Raw genomic sequence first — 16,517 nt, 5'->3', positions numbered from 1 at the left:
GAATGAGATAGTAAACTATTCCACTATTTTTCTTTAATTTTAACTCTTCCTGTACGTATTTGTAATTGATTTGGTATCATATTCGTTTAGAAACAAAGTTGTGTTGTAATTTGGAAACAACATTGTCCCACTGTTGTTATGCAGCCTGGAAGACAGGCTTTATTTGAGTAGCAACGTAGAAAGTCAGTATGTAGAATGAGTTTAAATAATATCTGAAAATTCATTTATGTCATTCATATTAAAAATCAGTATTGTAAATTATCAGCTCTGTTCCACGGTCCAATGAAAATAACTTTTTTATATTGTGAAAATCATCGAGAAGTTTCCCTATTCTTCAAGAGTCGGTTTTTCTTTCTATAGTATTTATGCTTTCTTCGTAAAACATTGTTCGTAATACTGTTGATTCACATTACATAAGTTTGTGAAATCAGGCATGATTTAATTTGCATAATAAGTCAAGCATGACCTCCACTCTGCAGACGAATATAAAGACGACTTTCCTAAATAACGTTTTAGAATTTACACAACTCTGATGGAAAATTCCGAGATTTGTGTGAAGAATGTGTAAATACAGTGGATACCAATTTGGATAACGACTGTAATGAAGCTAAAAATTCATTATTGAATAAAAATTCCAATTATTTCACAATGTCCTTAGTATTTTATACCATCTTGGCCCACAGAAGTTTCCACTTTGTGGAGCGTTATGGAAGAATCATGGATAAAGTGATATTTGGAACACATTGGTTAAAGGCATTTCACCCTTACAGCATTTAGATGAAGACATTTTTCTCTATTTTCAGTATGTTTATAATGCCTTAAACGACCTCAAAAGCAAATTTTAGGCAAAATAAAGTCAATCAGTGCACAAACTTGCATTAGTCTTTCAAAAACCACTTTTATATCATTACGCCCAATTTTCTTAGTTGTTACATAAACCTTAATTATAAGAAACATCTAAGAACTAAGAATGGAATCTTTCGTTTTCAGTGACAGAGAGAGAAGTTATAAATGGTATCTTGAACGTTAAGAATACTAAAAATCATTGCCTGGCCTATGTGAGATATATAAATAACATAAACTTACAAAATTTGAAGAAAGCTTCATTGTTCTTAGACATTCTAAACAGAAGTTTAGACAATGAGGCCTCGAGACTTTTGGCAAATCTCAGGGACGAACGTCTGCCAAATAAAATTGAGTCTACGAACTTACAACGGTAAGTAGCTTCACAGAAAGTCTTTAGCATGCTGATCATCTGGTGTAGCTTTGTGTTACTTACAGTGAATATGTTTACAGGTATACTGTCGAATGGATTGGACGTGAAGGTTTAGACACGGAAACACACGAGGAATACCTACAGCACTTTATTACGCATTTTTATAAAAATATCACAAAACTTGTGGATAGAGCAATGAGAAAAGAAGACTCAAGTGCTCAAGGACAGATCGTCACCGAAATATTACAGCACTTACATGCGTGTAATAATTCAGTGAAGGTAACATTTTAAATTATACTAGACATGTTTGATCGACTGTTTAAAGCTAAATATTTGCGGAAAATATAACTGTTAATTTATCTTTGATTGTACGCTTCTTTATTTGCATGTTTTCTACATTGTTTTATAAACTGTTTGTTATAAATCTGCAAACTTAAGAAACCTACTGCGGTCTGCGGACGAAGAATGTCTCAAAGACAAATTTACAGTGCTGGAGGAAGTAGAGGGAACTATTTCGTTCTTATTATTGACATTTGTTTGGCACTACTATCCATCAATTTGTTTCTAGGGTAAGTTACATGCACAGTAGCTGTTAATGGACACTTTGCGTTGCATAGAACTCGAGAGACCATCTTGGGAAAATGTCATAAATAGTAGCAAATGCCTGTTTTCATTCACGTAAGAGGTTACTACTGACTCTAGTTCACAGAAAAATTTGTTCCCGTCCACATTTGCGTTAACTTTCGTTTGACAATAAACTGAGAGACCATTTTGGTTATCATCAATCGTGTAACGCGTTTAAGAAAGAGCCGAACATACGGTAGAAAAATACATTAAGCAAGTTGTTGAATATTTTTTAAGTTGTAACTTCTGTAGAAACCTGAAAACGAGCTATGGTTTTCCACACGCTTTCATCTGCTGGTCAGTTTATGACTTCACGGTGAAACGAAACTCCACTGACAACATTTCTAAGATTGCTCAGGGATATTTTCTGAGCATTGGTTGCCGCTGCGGGAACAGCTTACCATAGGTTCTACGGCTCCTCCGTTGCATTCAGTGAAACTATACACGAGATGCATAATGGCCAAGTCTTCTTCAGTAAACCTATCCATACTACTGTGTGTTACTTAACCTACAACTCACACAGCTGGAAAAACAAACCCGACGCAGGTCGGAGCAGTGCTAAATGCAAGCTCAAGGGCGAAGAGTAAAGCAGGTATCACTGTTGAAAAAAATGTTCTCGGGTTTCCAACCGCGTCAATTGCTTAAAACTACACGAGCTTTCGGCCAAGCTCCTCTTGGCCATTGTCAAGTGGTGTGACTGCCAATGAGCTGTTGGTGCGTCCTTATATACGCTAGCTGCCGGCTGTGACGTCACTGGTGCCCGTGACATTGCCATATATGGACATGTTTTGAGTCGGCCTTGGATGTGCCCTCTTCAGTCGCGCGATCGCTGGATCCCGCGCAGCGCTGAACTGCAAGCCACCGTCTCTATTCAGGGTGTTTGCGGTAATTTTTATTTCAATAGTTGCCTTTATTAAACTGTCCCAGAAGCAGTTAGTGCGAGCCACGACAGAGGTATCGTCAAATTTTATATGGTGACCGTTTTCTAACGCATGCTCAGCTAACGCAGATTTCTCTGGATACCGTAGGGGATACCTCTCATGTTCTTTCCTGCGCTGTTCCACAGTGCGCACTGTCTGTCCGATGTACTTCTGGCCACACTCACAAGGTATTTCGTAGACGCCAGGTGTTCTGAGACCTACTGCGTCTTTAACTGGTTTCAGTAATTGACGGATTTTCGTTGGAGGCCTGAAGATTGATTTGATCTTGTGTCTTTTCAACAGGCGGCTTATCTTACCTGACACAGAGCCACGGAATGGCAGCAAAGCAAGTTTCTTTTCCTGCTCTTCGTCGGTGGTCTTATTCTGCTATTTCCCTGATCCATCGAACGCCGACTCAAAACATGCCCATATATGGCAGTGTCACGGGCACCAGTGACGTCACAGCCGGCAGCTAGCGTATATAAGGGCGCACCAACAGCCCACTGGCAGTCATACCTCTTTACAATGGCCAAGGAGTGCTTGGCCGAAAGCTCTTTTAGTTTTAAGCAATTGACGCGGTTGGAAACCCGAGAACATTTTATTCAATGTTATCGCCGCGAGACTCTGCATTCAGGTATCACTGTTGTCAGTAACAAGTACAGTACGAGGTCTGTTCACAAAATGCCGGAACTATATCCACAAAATTTTTCTACGTTTACCTTTTACTTACTGTGCATGGTCTCCTTCGAAATACTCGCCTCCACAATTGACACACTGCGCCCAGTGCCGGTTCCACTTCCGGAAGCAGTCTTGGTACGCGTCCTGCTGGATCGCGCGAAGCGCAGTCTGTGAATTTTCATTTATCTCATCTACCGTTGCAGGTCTTCGACCTTACTGGCTGTTACTGGCGTGCTGTGTAGTAAAAATTAGCGTTTTCGGACGAATCTTGCATCAACTTGTCCCACGCTGATGACCACATTCGTGTCCACCAGTACTGTGGTGAACGCAATCGGGCAGACCGCATTGTTGAGCGGCATAGCATACAAATTTCAAGGTGATGATTTGAGGTTGTCTATCGTGCGATCTCGTCTCCTACGCGACCCGTACAGGAACCGCTATATCAGGGAAGTTTTACCTCTAAAGGTAATTCACACATCTCACATTGCCCAGTTCGAGTCCATTGTATGTTACACGACGAGCACGTGCGCTAATCGACTGTGCCTTGTGACCTACAAAAATAATTTGAGGCGTCAGCATAGAAGCAGCTGCGCAGGACGTCGGGGCTTTTGGCACAGCATCGGTGGAGGCACTGTGCGTAGTGTTGGGTGTGTGCCTCATTAACATCATTATCCGTCAAAGAGCGGCAGCTTAGGCTGAAGAAGGGCAGGCATGATGACGTACTGGAAATAACAGGAGAAGAAACCACAGAAAAGCGCCAACTAAACTGTTGGCGGAATGACACCTGGCAAAGAGAATTGGGTACAACAAATTAAGAATGTCGCGTCTACTCCTTGTTCCCCAGTATCTGGTAATGGATGAGGCTAAAGCATGTCGATCCAACGCGCGCCATGGTTCATTCTCTCATCGACCATGTCCCGTACGCAGCATATACAGGGTGTTACAAAAAGGTACGGCCAAACTTTCAGGAAACATTCCTCACACACAAAGAAAGAAAATATGTTATGTGGACATGTGTCCGGAAACGCTTACTTTCCATGTTAGAGCTCATTTTATTACTTCTCTTCAAATCACATTAATCATGGAATGGAAACACACAGCAACAGAACGTACCAGCGTGACTTCAAACACTTTGTTACTGGAAATGTTCAAAACGTCCTCCGTTAGAGAGGATACATGCATCCACCCTCCATCGCATGGAATCCCTGATGCGCTGATGCAGCCCTGGAGAATGGCGTATTGTATCACAGCCGTCCACAATACGAGCACGAAGATTCTCTACATTTGGTACCGAGGTTGCGTAGACAAGAGCTTTCAAATGCCCCCATAAATGAAAGTCAAGAGGGTTGAGGTCAGGAGAGCGTGGAGGCCATGGAATTGGTTCGCGTCTACCAATCCATCGGTCACCGAATCTGTTCTTGAGAAGCGTACGAACACTTCGACTGAAATGTGCAGGAGCTCCATCGTGCATGAACCACATGTGTGTCGTACTTGTAAAGGCACATGTTCTAGCAGCACAGGTAGAGTATCCCGTATGAAATCATGATAACGTGCTCCTTTGAGCGTAGGTGGAAGAACATGGGGCCCAATCAAGACATCACCAACAATGCCTGCCCAAACGTTCACAGAAAATCTGTGTTGATGACGTGATTGCACAATTGCGTGCGGATTCTCGTCAGCCCACACATGTTGATTGTGAAAATTTACAATTTGATCACGTTGGAATGAAGCCTCATCCGTAAAGAGGACATTTGCACTGAAATGAGGAATGACACATTGTTGGATGAACCATTCACAGAAGTGTACCCGTGAAGGCCAATCAGTTGCTGATAGTGCCTGCACACGCTGTACGTCGTACGGAAACAACTGGTTCTCCCGTAGCACTCTCCATACAGTGACGTGGTCGAAGTTACCTTGTACAGCAGCAACTTCTCTGACGCTGACATTAGGGTTATCGTCAACTGCACGAAGAATTGCCTCGTCCATTGCAGGTGTCCTCGTTGTTCTAGGTCTTCCCCAGTCGAGAGTCATAGGCTGGAATGTTCCGTGCTCCCTAAGACGCCGATCAATTGCTTCGAACGTCTTCCTGTCGGGACACCTTCGTTCTGGAAATCTGTCTCGATACAAACGTACCGCACCACGTTTATTGCCCCGTGCTAATCCATACATCAAATGGGCATCTGCCAACTCCGCATCTGTAAACATTGGACTGACTGCAAAACCACGTTTGTGATGAACACTAACCTGTTGATGCTACGTACTGATGTGCTTCATGCTAGTACTGTAGAGCAATGAGTCGCATGTCAACACAAGCACCGAAGTCAAAATTACCTTCCTTCAATTGGGCCAACTGGCGGTGAATCGAGGAAGTACAATACATACCGACGAAACTAAAATGAGCTCTAACATGGAAATTAAGCGTCTCCGTACACATGTCCACATAACATCTTTTCTTTATTTGTGTGTGAGGAATGTTTCCTGAAAGTTTGGCCGTACCTTTTTGTAACACCCTGTATACACCGTGTTGGTCTAAGCTAGACAGACAAAAAAAAAAAAAAAAATGGTTCAAATGGCTCTGAGCACTATGGGACTTAACTTCTGAGGTCATCTGTCCCCTAGAACTTAGAACTACTTAAACCTAACTAACGTAAGGACATCACACACAGCCATGCCCGAGGCAGGATTCCAACTTGCGACCGTACCAGTCGCGCGGTTCCAGACTGTAGCCCCTAGAACCATTCGGCCACCCCGCCCGGCCTTGACAGACACTTGCACACGTGGAAAACATGGATCGCCTGAACATGTAACAGTATATTGCAACACATACAAATTAGACCAAGGACAGAGTATGACGACATCGGACAAATAAAACGACAACCGGATAATTTTTCTGTGCTGAACAATATATTTGATGAAGTGTTACGAACCTTATGCGAAGCATACAGACAAGAATGTCCATACGCAAGAATTACAGTGCACACACAAGAAAGATGACAATAGAACACATGGAATGACACAGACACAAACACAGACGCAGACTCAGGCACTAAAGCCAACACAGACAATGATATACATATACAGATCTAGATATAAGACAATACTAAGATTTATAGATTTAGAGCAATCATTACCGTATCTATAAAGCAGCCACCTGTATAACACCTGCCTAACGTAAATGGAGAAAGGTAAATAAATTCTGTTAAACATACAACACAAACATCACGCACATACACAAACACACACACACACACACACACACACACACACACACACAAACACGACATATAGAGCTAAATCTAGTTACAGTTACATGAACACTGGAATAGCAGCGTCCTATATAAAGTACTCAAACCTTGTAACAAGTAGCAGTAATTAATAGGTAATAGAAATACATGCTCATGTAAACACACGTTATTTTACGCAAGTAAACAAAGAAGGTACAATTACGGTATGCTACCTCGGCTGAGACAGGCTCGATGTTCTACTGAGCCCTCATACCCGAAATAGATTGGTGTTGGGACTTCTAGTTTCTGTCTACAAATTTACCTGTCATCTTTTATTCCCATCTTAAACGGAAGAATACTTTTATTTCTCTTTCCCAACTTTTATGTTATTTTATTAATAATCTGTCTATATTATATGTGAGCACTTAGCTCCACGCTGTACATTGTTGTTGTTGTTGTTGTGGTCTTCAGTCCTGAGACTGGTTTTTACAGCTCTCCATGCTACTCTATCCTGTGCAAGCTTCTTGATCTCCCAGTACTTACTGCAACCTACATCCTTCTGAATCTGCTTAGTGTATTCATCTCTTGGTCTCCCTCTACGATTTTTACCCTCATCGCTGCCCTCCAAAGCTAAATTTCTGATCCCCTGATGCATCAGAACATGTCCTACCAACCGGTCCCTTCTTGTCAAGTTGTGCCACAAACTCTTCTTCTCCCCAATTCTGTTCAATACCTCCTCATTAGTTATGTGATCTACCCATCTAATCTTCAGCATTCTTCTGTAGCACCACATTTCGAAAGCTTCTATTCTCTTCTTATCCAAACTATTTATCGTCCATGTTTCACTTCCATACATGGCTACACTCCATACAAATACTTTCAGAAACGACTTCCTGACACTTAAATCTATACTCGATGTTAACAAATTTCTCTTCATCGGAAATGCTTTCCTTGCCATTGCCAGGCTACACTTTATATCCTCTCTACTTCGGCCATCATCAGTTATTTTGCTCTCCAAATAGCAAAACTCCTTTACTACTTTAAGTGTCTCATTTCCTAATCTAATTCCCTCAGCATCACCTGACTTAATTCGACTACATTCCATTATCCTCGTTTTGCTTTTGTTGATGTTCATCTTATATCCTCCTTTCAAGACACTGTCCATTCCGTTCAACTGCTCTTCCAAGTCCTTTGCTGTCTCTGACAGAATTACAATGTCATTGGCGAGCCTCAAAGCTTTTATTTCTTCTCTATGGATTTTAATACCTACTCCGAATTTTTCTTCTGTTTCTTTTACTGCTTGCTCAATATACAGATTGAATAACATCGGGGAGAGGCTACAACTCTGTCTCACTCCCTTCCCAACCGCAGCTTCCCTTTCGTGTCCCTCGACTCTTATAACTGCCATCTGGTTTCTGTACAAATTGTAAATGGCCTTTCGCTCTCTGTATTTTACCTCTGCCATCTTTAGAATATGAAAGAGAGTGTTCCAGTCAACATTGTCAAAAGCTTTCTCTAAGTCTACAAATGCTAGAAACGTAGGTTTGCCTTTCCTTAATATATTTTCTAAGATAAGTCATAGGGTCAGTATTGCCTCATGTTTTCCAACATTTCTACGGAATCCAAACTGATCTTCCCCGAGGTCGGCTTCTACCAGTTTTTCCATTCGTCTGTAAAGAATTTGGGTTAGTATTTTGCAGCTGTGACTTATTAAACTGATAGTTCGGTAATTTTCACATCTGTCAACACCTGCTTTCTTTGGGATTGGAATTATTATAGTCTTCTTGAAGACTGAGGGGCCTTCGCTTGTCTCATGCATCTTGCTCACCAGATGGTAGAGTTTTGTCAGGACTGGCTCTCCCAAGGCCGTCAGTAGTTCCAATGGAATGTTGTCTACTCCCGGGGCTTTGTTTCGACTCAGGTCTTTCAGTGCTCTGTCAAACTCGTCACTCAGTATCGTATCTCCGATTTCATCTTCATCTACATCCTCTTCCATTTCCATAATATTGTCCTCAAGTACACCGCCCTTGTATAGACCCACTATATACTCCTTCCACCTGTCTGCTTTCCCTTCTTTGCTTAGAACTGGGTTTCCATCTGAGCTCTTGATATTCATACAAGTGGCTCTCTTTTCTACAAAGGTCTCTTTAATTTTCCTGTAGGCAGTATCTATCTTACCTCTAGTGAGATAAGCCTCTACACCCTTACATTTGTACTCTAGCCATCTGTGGGGCGGCGGGTAGGAAATTTACTGTTGTTAAATGTTTGAATGTTGAAACACTTCCCGGCCGATGCACCATATGTGGGGCGGCGGGTGGAATTATTGTTGTTAAATGTTTGAATGTTGAAACACTTCCCGGCCGATGCACCATATGTGGGGCGGTGGGTGGGAAATACGTCAATTTTATGTTGTTTATATAAATGTTAGGTTTGTAGAATGTAAAACCAGTTCCTATTATTTAGAATGTTATTTATGCTGTCTTTCGCCGTTCTCAACACTGGCTCTCTAACTACAATATTGGCAACCAGAAAGTGATTAGCAAAACGTGAAGCCTGTAATTAGTATTCCTAGTGCCCACTTCATCTGAGAATACACTTATAGTTACAGCTTATAGCTCTGATGAATTAGGAGATTGTCTGGGATTTATAATCAAAAACGGTCGTGAAAAAACTTTCTGTATTCTGAAAGTCACAGATCACAAAAGAATCCACACAATCTAACAGAACAGTTCAGAGTCTAATGCGCTGATGCAACTATAAATGCCCAAATTAAATATTTAAATGAATGCTCGCCATAATTTGATGATTAGGTTCATCAAACGCCACGCTAAATAATGGTAGAATGTTTGTCCCGCGGCGGCACGTGAAAATACGACAATACGCAAACTGAAGATTGATAATTAAAGTCATCCCAGAATTAACACTTCACTCGAAAATGATTTCATGGTTACGCGTATCTCGAGTAACTTAATACGCCATCCGAGGCTGTTTGTAGCAATGATACCGACGCGACGTGACTCCCGACACAGATGGCGTGCTATTCAGCGTCTGGAGAGAACTGGGGCCTTGCTTCCTCGCGCAGCGTTCTTATATATAAAGCCGCGGTGCGGACGGCTAAGGGAATGCCTGATCAAATCGGCTCTCCCGACTAGCGGCTGGGCTAGTAATGCACCACATTAAATTATTGAATAAATCATAGCTTCTTTTGCTGAAGGCCGATGAAGCTCTCAATTTAAATGTGCATTCAACACACAGGTAAGTAATCATAATAAAAGTTTGACGTGGCTAAGTTAAATATTTTGGGCGAGAGAATTAATTTAATTACACTATACGCAGTAGACGAGCTCTGAACCTGCCCTTTGGAGATACGCTATCGCTATAGTTTTATAGTTATTCACATCTTTATGGTTATAGCGGATCTCCATTCTACTTAAATATAAACATCCTAGCCTTATTTATTAGCCTACTTAATCTATCTTGCTTCCTTAATTTTTAAGACAAAAACCAGAAAATCATGAATTTCAACTAAAATCTTAATTTGTGAGATCCAGAAGACTTTTTCTATTAAATTATTATTGAAAAGGAATCTAAGTATAAATTTTCAAATCTGTAGCTCTTTTCTGTTGCGCCAATGATTTTTACAGAAAAACGTCCAAATTTCGAAAATGGTTAAAGTTATTGAACTGACATTCAACACATGTTAATTTAGTATTACTCCTGACATGCTAGAAACATTTTAGGTTATTTATTTGATTTTTAAAGTATTGCGCAACCTTTATGACGTCAGAGCTAGTTACCGCGGACTGGCTGGCACACAATGGAAAAACTGCTGTGAATTTACTACGGCGTGAGTAGGCTGCTTCCCTACACATCCCTGCTTAGCCATTTTTCACTTCCTGTCGATCTCATTTTTGAGAAGTTTATATTCCTTGTTGCTTGCTTCATTTACTGCATTTTTATATTTTCTACTTTCATCAATTAAATTCAATATTTCCTCTGTTACCCAAGGATTTCTACTAGCCCTCGTCCTTTTACCTACTCGATCTTCCGCTGCCTTCACTACTTCATCCCTCAGAGCTACCCATTCTCCTTCTAGTGTGCTTCTTTCCCCCATTCCTGTCAATTGTTCCCTTATGCTCTCCCTGATAATCTGTACAACCTCTGGTTTAGCCAGTTTATCCAGGTTCCATCTCCTTAAATTCCCACCTTTTTGCAGTTTCTTCAGTTTTAATCTACAGTTCATAACCAATAGATTGTGGTCAGAGTCCACATCTGCCCCTGGAAATGTCTTACAATTTAATACCTGGTTCCTAAATCTCTGTCTTACCGTTATATAATCTATCTGATACCTTCTAGTATCTCCAGGATTCTTCCATATATACAACCTTTTTTTATGATTCTTGAACCAAGTGATAGCTATGATTAAGTTATGCTCTGTGCAAAATTCTACCAGACGGCTTCCTCTTCCATTTCTTACGCCCAATCCATATTCACCTACTATGTTTCCTTCTCTCCCTTTTCCAACTCTCGAATTACAGGCACCCATGATTATTAAATTTTGGTCTCCTTTCACTACCTGAATAATTTCTTTTATCTCATCATACATTTTATCAATTCCTTCATCATCTGCAGAGCTAGTTGGCATATAAACTTGTACTACTGTAGTAGGCATGGGCTTCGTGTCTATCTTGGCCACAAAAATGCGTTCACTATGCCGTTTGTAGTAGCTTACCCACACTCCTATTTTCTTTTATTGATTATTAAACCTACTCCTGTATTACCCCTATTTGATTTTGTATTTATAACCCTGTATTCACCTGACCAAAAGTCTTGTTCCTCCTGCCACCGAACTTCACTAATTCCCACTATATCAAACTTTAACCAATCCATTTCCCTTTTTAAATTTTCTGACCTACCTGCCCGATTAAGGGATCCGACATTCCGCACTCCGATCCGTTGAACGCCATTTTTCTTTCTCGTGATAACGATGTCCTCTTGAGTAGTCCCCGCCAGGAGATCCGAATGGGGGACTATTTAGCTCCGGAATATTTTACCCAAGAGGACGCCATCATCATTTAACCATACAGTAATGCTGCATGCCCTCGGGAAAGCTTACGGCCGTAGTTTCCCCTTGCTTTCAGCCGTTTGCAGTACCAGAACAGCAAGGCCGTTTTGGTTAGTGTTACAAGGCCAGATCAGTCAATCATCCAGACTGTTGCCCCTGCAACTACTGAAAATGCTGCTGCCCCTCTTCAGGAACCACACGTTTGTCTGGCTTCTCAACAGATACCCCTCCGTTGTGGTTGCACCTACGGTACGGCCATCTGTATCGCTGAGGCACGCAAGCCTCCCCACCAACAGCAAGGTCCAAGGTTCGTCCTTAAACTTCCTTCATTTTCTACAACTACTAATATTCTTATTTAACACCCTCAGTTTCCCTTAATTAATTTAATTCTTCTTTGTAAGTCATTATTATCATTTCAGATTTTTATTGCTGCGAACGATATTTGCTTGCAGTACTGAAAAAGTTATGTTATGCGAAGAAAAATGTACAATGTACGACCTGTTTTTAAAGTAATAGGCAATAGGTCTCTAAATATTCAATAAAATGAAATGAAATATCCCTCCTGTAGGCAGTCCTACCTGTCATATTTCAGCAGAACAATGCCCGGCCACATGTGGTGAGAAATGTGCCACCCTCCTTCGAAGAACTGTGGTACCATTATTCCCCTGGCCTGTTCGTTCACCTGACTTGTCACCCTTTGAACACAACTGCCCTGTGATCAGTCGGCAATTTGTTCGTTCTGATCTCCATGAAACCACTGCCTTTGCCTTGTGAACGCACCTACAAACTGTGTAGCAGCGTGTTCCCCATCACTATATCCAGGTGCTCTTTGATTGAATGCTACGATGTCTGGAGGCTCTGACTGCAACACGTATCGTCATCAAATGGTTCAAATGGCTCTGAGCACTATGGGACTTAACTTCTGAGGTCATCAGTCCCTTAGAACTACTTAAACCTAATCTAAGGACATCACACACATCCATGCCCAAGGCGGATTTCGAACCTGCGATCTTAGCGGTCGCGCAGTTCCAGATTGTAGCGCCTAGGACCGCTCGTTCACCCCGGCCGGCGTGGCGTCTTCGTACCGTGCTGAATTCTCAGCGTAAAAGTGCGTGCATGGTTCTGAATTTCTAATCATTTGTACAAGGGGCGATTAGAAAGTTTCCATTCGATGGCCGTATGGTCCATGCCTATCAGGCAAAATCGCCGTGAGCATTGAGGAAATCATCCCACCGAAGCAGCTGGTTGAAGGTATCCTTTTGGTAATACGTAGTGCCCTGCTGCGTCAAGAAGTTCGCAACCGCCTACTGCACATCCTCATCTGACAGGAATCGTCAACCCTTCAAGGCTTTTTGTAAGGGACCGAAAGTTCAAAATGGTTCAAATGGCTCTAAGCATTATGTGACTTAACATCTGAGGTCGTCAGCTCCGTAGACTAAGAACTACTTAAACATAAGTAACCTAAGGACATGACACACATCCATGCCCGAAGCAGGATTCGAACCTGCGACCGTAGCAGCAGCGTGGTTCCGGACTGTAGCGCCTAGAACCGCTCGACCACAGCGGCCGGCGGACCGAAGGCGTGATAATCTCGTGGAGAGAAATGAGGACTACAGGGCGGATGCTCCAATGTCTCCCAATAGAGTTTGCGTAACTTCAGCGTTACGAAATTTGCGATATGAGGACGTGCATTATGAAGCAGAGGCACTCCTTGTCGCAGTTTTCCCGGACGTTTCGCCTTAATCGCACTCACTCTTCATTCTCCGATGGAGGTCTAGCGGTGTTTGTCTTTCGGCAGCCAAGAAAAGAATAATAGTATGTTGGTCCTGCCTGGACTTACTTGGTAATAACGTCGCCGTAGTTCACGTTTATGAATTTACCGTACACGTGTCGGAAAGACGAGAACGCTGTACTAATCCCGTGCCTACATGTTGGTGTTTATATACCCGCACCGGAGTCGCGCTACGGTGCATGAAGGCCGCAGCAACGCCTTCAAACGACAGCTTTTTAATAGCCCTTTATTACATTGCCGTGCCCCTAATCTGTGGAATAAATTTGGTTGTAGTCACATATCTCTTGTTACTGCAATTTTCACAAACAGTATTGTATTTTCTGTGCAATACAGCTGCAAATATAAGCTGGAATAAGAAATCGAACGAAATGCATTTACGGGCCTCTTGTATCAAAATTCGCTGGAAATAACTCCTAGCAATCTCAGAAAGTTTGTAGCTGGAGTTTGGTTCACCCTGTATTAAGGCGATCGACGATCTCTTATTTGCATTCGATTTTAAGTCAGCGATTTTCTGTTTTAATATCACATATCATTTAGAATCAACATACATACAAGGTGTACAAATTTGCTTCCGCCGTTTTTTTCCCCCAACATCTGAGGCTTTAATGAAACAAATTGGTTACACATGTATGATTCAAAGTATTTTCCATCGCTGGCCATTACTTTCTCCCATCTTTCGGGCAGTGTACGAATCCCGTGTCGAAAAAATTGTTCATCTTTTGAAGCGATCCACGAATCGATCCAATTTGCGACTTTTTTTTCCATACTCCGCAAGCCACCTGACGGTGTGTGGCGGAGGGTACCCTTAGTACCCCTATCGGTTCTCCCTTCTATTCCAGTCTCGTATTGTTCGTGGAAAGACGGATTGTCGGTATGCTTCTGTGTGGGCTCTAATCTCTCTGATTTTACCCTCATGGTCTCTTCGTGAGATATACGTAGGAAGGAGCAATATACTGCTTGACTCTTCGGTGATGGTATGTTCTCGAAACTTTAACAAAAGCCCGTACCGAGCTACTGAGCGTCTCTCCTGCAGAGTCTTCCACTGGAGTTTATCTATCATCTCCGTAACGCTTTCGCGATTACTAAATGATCCTGTAACGAAGCGCGCTGCTCTCCATTGGATCTTCTCTATCTCTTCTATCAACCCTATGTGGTACGGATCCCACACTGCTCAGCAGTATTCAAGCAGTGGGCGAACAAGCGTACTGTAACCTACTTCCTTTGTTTTCGGATTGCATTTCCTTAGGATTCTTCCAATGAATCTCAGTCTGGCATCTGCTTTACCGACGATCAACTTTATATGATCATTCCAGTTTAAATCACTCCTAATGCGTACTCCCAGATAATTTATGGAATTAACTGCTTTCAGTTGCTGACCTGCTATATTGTAGCTAAATGATAAGGGATCTTTCTTTCTATGTATTTGCAGCACATTACACTTGTCTACATTGAGATTCAATTGGCATTCCCTGCACCATGCGTCAATTCACTGCAGATCCTCCTGCATTTCAGTAGAATTTTCTATTGTTACAACCTCTCGATACACCACAGCATCATCTGCAAAAAGCCTCAGTGAACTTCCGATGTCATCCACAAGGTCATTTATGTATATTGTGAATAGCAACGGTCCTATGACACTCCCCTGTGGCACACCTGAAATCACTCTTACTTCGGAAGACGTCTCTCCATTGAGAATGACATGCTGCGTTCTGTTATCTAGGAACTCTTCAATCTAATCACACAATTGGTCTGATAGTCCATATGCTCTTACTTTGTTCATTAAACGACTATGGGGAACTGTATCGAACGCCTTGCGGAAGTCAAGAAACACGGCATCTACCTGTGAACCCGTGTCTATGGCCCTCTGAGTCTCGTGGACGAATAGCGCGAGCTGGGTTTCACACGACCGTCATTTTCGAAACCCATGCTGATTCCTACAGAGTAGATTTCTAGTCTCCAGAAAAGTCATTATACTCGAGCATAATACGTGTTCCAAAATTCTACAACTGACTGACGTTAGAGGTATAGGTCTATAGTTCTGCACATCTGTTCGACGTCCCTTTTTGAAAACGGGGATGACCTGTGCCCTTTTCCAATCCTTTGGAACGCTACGCTCTTCTAGAGACCTATGGTACACCGCTGCAAGAAGGGGGCCAAGTTCCTACGCGTACTTTGTGTAAAATCGAACTGGTATCCCATAAGGTCCAGCGGCCTTTCCTCTTTTAAGCGATTTTAATTGTTTCTCTATCCCTCTGTCGTCTATTTCGATATCTACCATTTTGTCATCTGTGCGACAATCTAGAGAAGGAACTACAGTGCAGTCTTCCTCTGTGAAACAGCTTTGGAAAAAGACATTTAGTATTTCGGCCCTTAGTCTGTCATCCTCTGTTTCAGTACCATTTTGGTCACAGAGTGTCTGGACATTTTGTTTTGATCCACCTACCGCTTTGACATAAGACCAAAATTTCTTAGGATTTTCTGCCAAGTCAGTACATAGAACTTTACTTTCGAGATCGGAAGTGTTGGTCAGCCAGGCCATGCACCATTGATCTAAACAGGTGACAGTCAGAGGGAGCAATGTCTGGAGAATACGATGGGTGGGTAGGACTTCCCATTTGAACGTTTGCAAGTACGTTTTGACCTCTTTTGCAACGTGGTGTCGAGCGTTATCGTGCTGTAAAATCACTTTATCGTGCCTCTCGCTGTATTGCGACCGCTTGTCTTTTAATGATATGCTCAAACGCACTAATTGCGTTCGATAACGAGCACCTGTGATTGTTTCACTTGGTTTTAACACCTCATAGTACACGACGCCGAGCTGGTCCCACCAAATGCAGAGCCTGATCTTGGAGCGGTGAATATTCGGTTTGGTCGTCGAAGTTTTTTGCGTTTAGGGTAATCGTAACGATCCCATTTTTCGTCCCCGGTCACAATGCGATGCAGAAATCCCTTCCGTTTTTGCCTCTGAAGCAAATGTTCACAAACACACAAACGCCGT

The 16,517-nt window shown here is 42.2% G+C and overlaps 1 protein-coding gene across 1 annotated transcript in view; it reads left to right on the top strand.

The window, feature by feature from the left end:
- LOC124556328 (NACHT and WD repeat domain-containing protein 2) overlaps positions 1-16,517 on the top strand; it is a 314,048-nt gene that overhangs the window by 68,128 nt on the left and 229,403 nt on the right. The window contains exons 6-7 of the mRNA XM_047130299.1: positions 991-1,216; positions 1,297-1,495. Coding sequence (XP_046986255.1) covers positions 991-1,216; positions 1,297-1,495 — 425 coding nt within the window. The remainder of the gene's footprint in view (positions 1-990; positions 1,217-1,296; positions 1,496-16,517) is intronic.

The sequence above is a fragment of the Schistocerca americana genome, chromosome X, assembly GCF_021461395.2.
Source record: "Schistocerca americana isolate TAMUIC-IGC-003095 chromosome X, iqSchAmer2.1, whole genome shotgun sequence".
NCBI classification, from domain to species: Eukaryota; Metazoa; Arthropoda; class Insecta; order Orthoptera; family Acrididae; genus Schistocerca; species Schistocerca americana.
Note: the sequence above shows the minus strand (reverse complement) of the source record. Positions and strands in the feature narration are given on the sequence as shown.